The 9822-nt window shown below is 37.3% G+C and overlaps 1 protein-coding gene across 1 annotated transcript in view; it reads left to right on the top strand.

Annotated features, from left to right (window-relative positions):
• Window positions 1-9063, top strand: part of LOC129573324 (roundabout homolog 2-like) — a 57189-nt gene extending 48126 nt beyond the window's left edge. Inside the window, exons 2-5 of the mRNA XM_055453717.1 lie at window positions 4998-5078; window positions 5338-5443; window positions 8390-8493; window positions 9050-9063. Of these exons, the coding sequence (XP_055309692.1) occupies window positions 4998-5078; window positions 5338-5443; window positions 8390-8493; window positions 9050-9063 (305 nt within the window). The remainder of the gene's footprint in view (window positions 1-4997; window positions 5079-5337; window positions 5444-8389; window positions 8494-9049) is intronic.
• Window positions 9064-9822: the final 759 nt, after the last annotated feature.

Below are 9822 nucleotides of genomic sequence, written 5' to 3'. Positions count from 1 at the left end.
TCTCTCTCTCTCTCTCTCTCTCTCTCTCTCTCTCTCTCTCTCTCTCTCAATTGATCACGATTGTAATGCATATTCCGCTCTTTGATCGCTGCTTTTGAAAACAGTACCACACAGCAAAAAAAAATGGATTTTTTATTTCGTTCATCGATTGAAATAATCGTGTTTTCATCGCAAATTGTTCAACGCAAAGCCATCAAAAAAGGGTTTCAACAGAAAAAAAAACATGCTTTTTAAATGTTAAAATCGCCATCATCGTTGATTTTAATAGCCAACACAGCTCATTATAAATATGCGGGCAATCCCATTTTTGTGGTGATTGGTCAATATTTGACGCCAATTTTTTATGGCGATTTTTTTTTCTCGCTTGCGCTAATCAAGTGGAAATGATTCACAGCCCAACATTTTGGACATGCAAAGTGCACATTTTTTTTTCCGACTGATTTCAATGGGGAATTCGCTTTTTTTATATAGAAAACTCAAACAGGACATTGCATTGATGGTAAAACAGCAACAATTTTAATACTATTTTTAATTGTAATTATTTTTTTCGGATTCCAATAAAACCATTATCATTGAGATATAAATCAATGGCCGGTAGCATTCTATCAAAGTTGAACCATATATGGGGAAAAATGTAATTTTTATGTCTCTTGACAGATAAATGGATTTGGTCGAACATGATTTTTTTTTATCATTTTCAAACTTTTCCATAGTGCACATAATCTATTCTTTAACCGATTCTAGGACAGAGTTGGCTACTATCTCGAATTTCGACGAACAGTACAAACTTGAAGTTTGAAACACATCAACACAACAGATTAAAATCTCCATTCTCCAATGAATTTGAAATTCATCGAATTTGTCCAATCAAATTGCAACAACGTTATCAAATTTGTCGGAAAAAAAGCCTGAAAAATAGAAAATATCAATTATTTCGCACATTTGAAAATTGAAACAGAATATTTCAATGATTCTATCACATTTTTGACGTATTAATATTCGGGTGTATGTTCAATGGATGGTCCAAATGTTCGATGTCATCGATATGTTCTCCAGCTGCTTGCATTCTGTATTGCGACACTTTAAGCCCGGCTCTCTATCGACATATGGCTTTAACAGGCGGCTTTTTTTGTTGTTGCTGCTGTTATTCGTCGTTCAACTTTTCCAAATGAATCGAGAGTGCATTTGGAATACAAACGACAGCCAGCAAATATTTGAAAATGACAGCAAACAGAAGTGGCATTAGCTATGTGATTGTAGCGACAATTTTCCAAATGAGAATCACACATCGAATATATTTTTCATTTTTGGCATAAGTCAAAGCATTTATCGTGCATTATTCACATGTGTTCCACGAACACACGGAAATAGAAAATGCCATGCACACAAAGGTGGATTACAATTATTGTGCGCTGTGTGATTAAAGTGAAAATCAGACGATTTTGCTTTTGTTTACACTCCCCCCATCCACTCTTTGTCGTTTGCATTGAATGCATAATGTAAAAGAGACTTGCGAACAAATGTGTTTCATCCCATTTGGTGCATCTTGCGTTTCTTTTTTTAATTCCATCCACTTTTTTTCATTCGAGAGAAGAACGATACGTGTTTTAATAAATGTAACGTTTTTGTAGCGACGCAAAGATTCAGAAATACTTCTCGTTTAGACTCAACTGAAAGGTTGCAGAATATCTCGAATTGAAGTGAAAGCGAGAGAAAGAGCGAAAGAGACAAAAAGAGACATGGGAAATGTCACAAAACTTTGTCTTTTTTAAATCAATTTGTCGACGAAAGATGTTTCGATTGAAAAAAACACTTTTCATTTTCGAGCAAAAAGAAATGAAAAACAATGCAACGTGTCTTTTGAAACTTGAGCAGGAACATCGCAAAATTGTGCGCACACAGACACACACACATGGGGCCAAAAGAAAACTCAAAGTTTTCCCAATTTTGCATGCTAAAACAATGCAATTTGTCACCAGTTTTGAGTAAAAGTTTTAGAAGGATAAACTGATTCGTTTTTTTTTTTCTCGGTTCAAATCAAACTCATTTCTCTGAACGAATCAAATTTATTAAATTTTTTCCCATTTTTAGACTCAGTTGTTCAAAAAAAAGAGTGTGCATCGTTTCCAGTTGTTGCTTGTTTCTTATTCACATCATGAATTGTACCATGTGCAATCCCATTTGATTTATTTCGAAAGAGAAAAAATTACCAATTCAATAAGATGTTTGATTCAAATGTTCAGAGTGTCCTTTGTATGATTCAACTAAATCCATCATTGTTATTTATTGAAATGAATTTTATGAAGAATAATAGTTTTCCATTGCCGATCGCATGGAATATTGCGAATGGATATTATCATCATGACTTTTTCAAACTATGAATATAAATGCCACTAATTGCGAATATTCGAATAAACGATTAAAAATGTAAAACAATGAACTAATCAAACGTTATATTTGCGAAAGTGTTCATAAAATTCTCAACACATACCGAGCGAGACTGAACGAGAGAGAGAGAGAGAGAGAGAGTGACGAACTGAGAGGGCAGGGAAGAGAGTGGAAGTAAAAGAGAGAAAATGAGGCAAAGAGAGAAAGAGAGGCAAATAGATACACACACACACATATCGAACCGAGTCAAAGCGCAGCAACTAGAGCAGCAAACTATACGTGATAAAAAGCGGCAGCGAATAGAACCGAAGTGAATCAAGTGTTGAAATTATTAAAATGTTCATTGTGTGTGTGTGAGCCTTTGTTATTAACTGACTAATGGCATTGAATATGAGAGGGTTTTTCGCCGGCTGGCAATTTTAATTACAACGGCTGGAAGCGAACGAAACGATACGATGTGAGCCTGGGCTCGTCGTATAAAAAGCAATATATATGCCGAGTAAATCTCAATATAAGTGGTGTGTATGGTGTCAGGTGTCGGATGGTTGGGTGTCAGGCAAAAACTTTGCCTGATTCTTGAAATAATTTCGGTTGGTGAACGTAGAACGAGAGTTGAGAGTGTAAGAGAGCGAGCGCAGCGAGCGAGAGGGAAAAACAATCTCCAATAAAATAGATGCCAAAGTTCAAAAGTTGATTTCATTAACATGCAAATTTTGCAGTGTGTCTGAGTTTTTGGATTATCGTTTGTTCGACGCAATGGCGATGAACATTTCTCCGGGAAATTGTTTTATTTGCCATTCTTTTTCCGATCTTGGCTTTTATTTTTAATTGAAAGTCATTCGTCGTTGGAATGCAACCCAGACATGTATTTTCTTTTCAATGTTCATGTTTTTATCGTTCTTTTGCATTCGATAATAATGAAAGGCTGGGGTGGGATGGGGTGGGGTGGGGTGGGGTGTTTGGTACACTGATCCTGTGTCGTCACACCACTTTACGCACCTTTTGGCTAGAAAGTAATTTGAAAACTTCGGAAATCGATTCAATTTCGGTCGAATCAAACGACTAGATAACGGAGAGAGAGAGAGACAGAGAAATTGTGTTCATAATGGTGTAATGTATCGGTGACCGATCGGAGGCAATCTCATTTTCATGATAGAGGTTTGCACGTTTCGGACAATGCCATTTATATATCGTGAATAATCAATGATATCATTGGTCCGTTTATGGAGTTATTGTGTGTGTATGTGTTTGTATGCGAATGGCATTTCACTGTGATTGTCGTTATCGTCTCGTCTCAACGACCTTTCATTCACCTTTTATTCAAATGTTCGCATCTCTTTCACACGATTTCTAGCTTTCTCTGTTTCTCACTCTTCCTTCCTCTCTGCTCCATTCTCCGTCCCTCGACTCTTTCTCCACCTCTCTCTCTCTCTCTCTCTCTCTCTCCCTCTCGTACTCATTTCAAATATTCGAACCGGATCAATTTGATCGGCGAAATATTTGGTCCGAGTGGAGCACATTCCGTAAGCGTAATTTTATCTGTTCATTAGTGTAGAGGTGCCTGCTGCGATGATATTCAGCTTACAAAGATAAAATCCGAGACACAGCCGAGAGAGAGAGAGAGAGTCATGGTGCATTTTTGACGGATTTAATGCGGTTTTCGGATGCACATAGTCAAAATGCCGAAAATTCCCTCAGCTCAAAGCTGCCCCATTCGTTGGCTATAAATTCAAATTTTGTGTGCAATATGTGCAATGGAATGATGCCATGAAATTGAGATGGCTGTGCACCTTTGAAAGAAAATATGCAATCTGCTGCTGCTGCTGCCGTTTGCTGCTGTGTGCATCATGCGGGCCCAATGAAAAATGTGCTACATAAAGCTTTGACAATGGATAAGCCAATATTTATTGATAGGGTAAACATAAACAACATAACCATTGTTTGGCATTTACCGGAGATTTCTGAGAGGCCATTGGGATGATTCCTTCTCTCTTACATTCGTCTACCACCAGTGTTTCAAAATATCTGTGGTGGCCATGGTTTTTGTGCCATAGATCGAAGTCTTAAACCGCACGCTGTTGATTGTGGTTTTCGGATGAATGGCAAAGAGGCATTAGTTCCAGCGATTCGGTTTTTTTATTTATCCAGACAACGTTGTGTGCTTTTTCTTTTCGTTTAAAAACGAAACACACAAAAACGTTGATACGTTTAACGAATGAAAGAAAAAAGATTTTTTTCTTTGGCAAAGAAAACGATCGAAAAGAGGGTAAGAGAAATAGCAGAAAAACGATGTGCCAAAGAAAATCGGTAATTTTTCTGGGACAACACAGTTTCGCCCAAACTGTGCAAGAATTTCAATCAGCCCATAGATGAAAGAAACTTGCAAGTCACAACTTTGTTTCTTTTTTCTTCGCCATCCTTTGGTCAGAAGCACCAAATGTCAAATGGTTTTACCTCTTTTTTTCTGGTCTGTGTGCTTCTAGACACATGAAATGTGTGCCTTGTCCAAAGCACGATGACTGATCACTTTTCTAATTTTTTTTAAACTTTTGCTGAAATTTTTATTAATATCGGTTTTTTTCCCTCTCTCTAACTTTTTTTCATTGCAGCACAACAACGGCCGCGAATAGTGGAACATCCTTCAGATGCGCTAGCAACACGAGATGAACCATTAACGCTCAACTGTAAAGGTATGAAATAAGCGATGAATGAGTAAAATCATCCATTAACTCGATCGAATTAAGATTATCGAATTGTTTGTCATAAAGGAACGTTAACGTCTGTGTAAAGGACACAGAACGAATACCACTGAAATAAGAAAGAAAATAATTTTTCATAATAAAACACATGAGAAAGTGATCTAATTAATAATAAATCCAATAGTTTTTCTTTTTCCCGTAATAAAATTGCTAAAAATAAGTCGATTTTTGCGATTTCTTTTTTTTTCAGCCGCGGGAAGACCTACGCCTGAAATACAATGGTACCACAATGGCACACCGTTGGTGCCGTCCGAAAGACGAGTCGTTCTGCCCGAAGGTTCACTCTTTTTTCTCAGGTAAATCCATCGTTCGCTTTTATTTCGCTTTTGGAACGAAAGCTTCTTTTTTTCTTGTGTTTTTTTTTCGTCGACGAAAAGGTCAAAGTCAGAATCAGTCTGTCGCTGTGCCTGAAAGCAAATAATATTTCACCACAAATTATACTTGAAATAAATAAGCACACATACACACGCTTTTTCTGCGAACCGCATATTATTTATGACAAGAAAAGCGGTCGGTTTGTTCGTTGTGCGTTTTTGACTTTTGGTGTACTGTTTTTGATTTTCGGTCTCGATTACAAGGCGTTTTCACTGGCTTTTATCTTGGCAGCTATTTTTCATTTCAACATGAAACATTCACACACCGAACACGATACATACCGCCAGTAACTCAACGACTTGCTACTGAGGCGTTGTCTCTCACTCTCCTTCTCACTCCCCATCAACACATCGTAATAATGACCATATTTTATGAGCCACAGTTATACAAATGAGACTTGGGTTTTTCGGTTGTTGTCTATTTCTTCATTCACATTTGTCTGCCTTATTATCAGCTCATTTCAGCACCTTTTTATCGAGCCAGTGCCGCCTAAATATTTGATGAAAACAGACATATTTGCCAGCCAGTGTAGACACACGTATATTATTTCATTTGCCAAATGAATTACACATTTTGCGCTGCAGAATAATCTTTTCTCACTTAAGCAACGAGACGGCAGCCGACGAGACTTATCTATAGTGCGCGAACCTAAATACAAAACGATGGCCAAAAAAATATGGTCGCATATGAGCGTAAGCATATATAGAAAATCAACAGACACTCATTAATCATATTATTTTTATGTGGAGAGCGAGAGAGATATAACCCCACTATGCGGCATAGGAAGAACAACAGAGATAGAAAGAGCACCGGTGCCAACTATTAATTCGCCAAAGAAATCAGTCATAATTGCAAAACAAAGACCATTTCAGCGCATTTTCGACGAAGTAGCGGTAAACTCATAAAGAAATCGAATCTATATTTTTAGCTTTCGAGCAAGAAGAACGCAGAGAATTTCGCCAGGAATTCTCGGAATTCATTTCATTTCATTAGTTTGCGAATTATTTTCCGTTGAAGCAACGAACGATGTGGTGGCCACCTGAACGTATTGGAAAAATTTGGAAACATTATTGCAAGAGCGTAAGATCGAAAAAGCGACGGGTTATGGAAGCGAGAGAGTCAAGGGGAGACGGGTTGACGGAATGAAGGATTGAGAGAGCGAAGGAAAGTTCGAAAGAAGAGAGAGCGAGGTGAAAAACCAAATCTGAGCTAAAGAACGAATAGTGAGAGGTGAAAGAACAGTGAAAGCGAAAGAGAAATGGCAAAACCGAACGAAGGAGACAAACATGTCTGTTCTCGGCATTGAACAAAATTGCACATCATTTGATAAATGAAGTCGATCATGAGATGCATACGAAAGATAGCGTCGGAAAATTTGTTTGGCTGCAAAACCCGTTTCAAAAATGAATTCGTTTTTCTTTCTCTTTCTGTCGCTCTCCCGGTCTTTCTCTAAAAAAAGTGTTCTTTTCCTCGCGCTCTCTCTTCCTCACTAACTCCCTTTTGCTCTATCTCTATCTCACAATTTCAGCCAGCGATCGAAACTTTGGATCGCAAAGTAAATATATTCATTACAGCTTATGCAAATATTGCTTCAAGTAATTTGCCCCACTTTTTCTATCCACCATCATCATCACTTGAACGGTTGTGTTTTTTTCTCGTTCGCCCTCAATACCACACACCGCCATCCTTTGGGCACTTGTCCATACGGCTTCCTTTCGGGCACTTCGAGTTTAAGTGCCATAAAGTTTTTCTTTGCACAAAAGACGAATAAAAACAATTTTATATGACCGTATAAATTGTCCGGTTCTTGGACAAAATTGTCCGTCAATTGTATTTTCAAACAGATTTTATGCAATCACCAAAGACATTTGGGTCACTCAAGTAATCAATATATTTGTATTGTTGCTGTGCGGGTTCTAAAAATTTTCTCTTGTCGCATCGGCTGAAACGCAGTAAAAGTTTTTCGGCTTCGTTTTTTTCGCTCTCTCTCTCTCTCTCTCTCTCTCTCTCTCTCTCTCTCTCTCTCTCACTCTCTCTCTCTCTCTCTCTCTCTCATCGTCCATTCGGTTCGCCACCGCAAAACTAAAGCTTAAGCTTGAGCTTGCTATAGTTGATGTAGGTATTTTCAGATAATCCCTGAATAAGCATAATATTTTGAAGTTTTGCACCAAAACAATAGCATCGAGAAACCAACAGCCATTTATTATGCGATTGCTTGGCCATTGTTCCAAAGTAAAAAAAAAATATCTTCGATGTGTGTGTCTACTGTTTATGTATGTATATATATTCTTCGTCAGCAAAATATTGTGACGTGAATACAACAAAGCATTCAGCGACCAATCAATCAACAATATTATATATATTCGATGCAAAAATATACCGAAAAAAAAAGTCATTGTGTGACTGCAAACCGAATATATCGAAAACGGAAAAACCCAAATCCAACGAATGGAAAAACCAAAACTCATAACTTTGAAATTGAGCCCATTCTTTTTGTTTTTTCGCTTTGTCAAATGTATTTCGAGTGTAATTTGTGTACTTTTGGAGGGTGAGAGCGAAAAATGTTGTGAAATATTGTTGTTGTTTGAACAGCGGAAAAAAATATGAACAACAAGCGATTACTATCAAAAACCCTTTTGCTCGGGTGGTTTTTTCTCTCTCTCTCTTTCTCGCATAAAAGTCCATCGATTATCATGGCGAAGCGATTTGACTGTCGACTAGTTTCAAACATGCAAATATGTATTTTCATTTTCCACGCGTTCACACAAAATCTACATTTTCTTCGAAGAAATATGCGTTGTGCTGTGTTGCTGTTAACCTTTATTCATGTTTTTTTTTTCTTCTTCTTCTTTCTTTCTTTCAATTAGAGTGCTGCAAAATAAGCGGGAACAAGATTCGGGGGTGTATTGGTGTGAGGCGAAAAGTACAGCTGGCATTGCCGTTAGCCGAAATGCCACATTACAAATTGCCGGTAAGTTTTCGGATAGTTATACCATTGCAACAGCATGCCGTTTTAGTGGCGCACGTTACACTCGACTGGGTTCATGTAATGAATTCCATATTTTAAAATCGATCACACGAGAACGATAATTACAACTACATTTACATCGGCCGACCGTGTGAAGCCACCACCTTTTGTGCAATTTTATGAATTACTTTGCTGAATATTACTGTTGTGTGCTACCGCGGCGACGGAGCGGGCACTGACTGTAGTGTTTGTTTACTGATTTTTCGATGTTTTTCCGACAATTGCAACATTTCCAAACACTTGCAGGTGTCGTTTGGGGTTGGCGCGCACGAGACACCAACAAATTAAATTGACGTAGAAAGGTGCAATAACATGACATACGATGAATATGCCATTCGGAAATTTTTCCGACAAAAAAGAAGAAGAAGCAAAAAAAGGAGTAGTGAGTTGTGACATTCTGCACAATTTCCTTTCGACTTTTCTATGTGTCACTCTTGATTCATATCACTTTTCCACCGATTTCTTTTTAACGATTTTTCCCTTTTACACCGAAACACAGTGAAAAACCCCTAGAAACAACCATTTTCTCTCGCCAAACTTTTTCTTAGCCAACCCCATGAACATGTTTAGTGAAACAAAACGTTAGTGTTGGCTTCGAACGTTCGTTCGACCGTTCGACAATATAAAAAAAAATTGTTTTGTTCGTTCGTTCGTTCGAAAGTTTTGTAAAAAATTATTTTGTTCGTTCGTTCGTTCGAAAAGTTGAAAATTATTTTTTTTGCTCGTTCGTTCGTTCGAAATTTATGAAAAAAAAATTGTGTTCGTTCGTTCGTTCGGAAATTGCTATGTTCGACCGTTGGGATTTTTACATTTGAAATACATAGGAAGCAAATACAATTTTCATTTCTTTGGGTAAGACTGAAGGTACAACGTAATTACCGGTGTTATTACTGAGTAATACCACTGGTAATAATTATTATCGATCTTATTACCGATTAATAAGTAATTACTAAGATGATAGTTATTTCCGATTATTACTGTTAAGTACTTAATTAAACTTTGTACAGTCTGAGCGATATGTCTGAGCGATATGTCCGTACATTGTTTGGTTGGCACAACCGTTCTTAATACGTATATTAATATACGTTTTTCACGGATTTTACTATGAAAATATCAATTTTTGTTCGGAAGGTACCCCAAAAATACACTTTTTGGATGAGTTTCTTAGTACAAAGTTATTTTTTTCGAGAAATATTGAGAATCTACTCACACAGAAGCTCTTATAAATGATTTTTGGGGTACCTTTCGAACAAAAATTGATATTTTCATAGT

This window comes from Sitodiplosis mosellana, unplaced genomic scaffold, assembly GCF_009176505.1.
Source record: "Sitodiplosis mosellana isolate CC-2019 unplaced genomic scaffold, AAFC_SMos_1.0 Smas_scaffold_6062, whole genome shotgun sequence".
NCBI classification, from domain to species: Eukaryota; Metazoa; Arthropoda; class Insecta; order Diptera; family Cecidomyiidae; genus Sitodiplosis; species Sitodiplosis mosellana.
The sequence above is the reverse complement of the archived record's forward strand: the minus strand, read 5'-3'. Positions and strand labels throughout refer to the sequence as shown.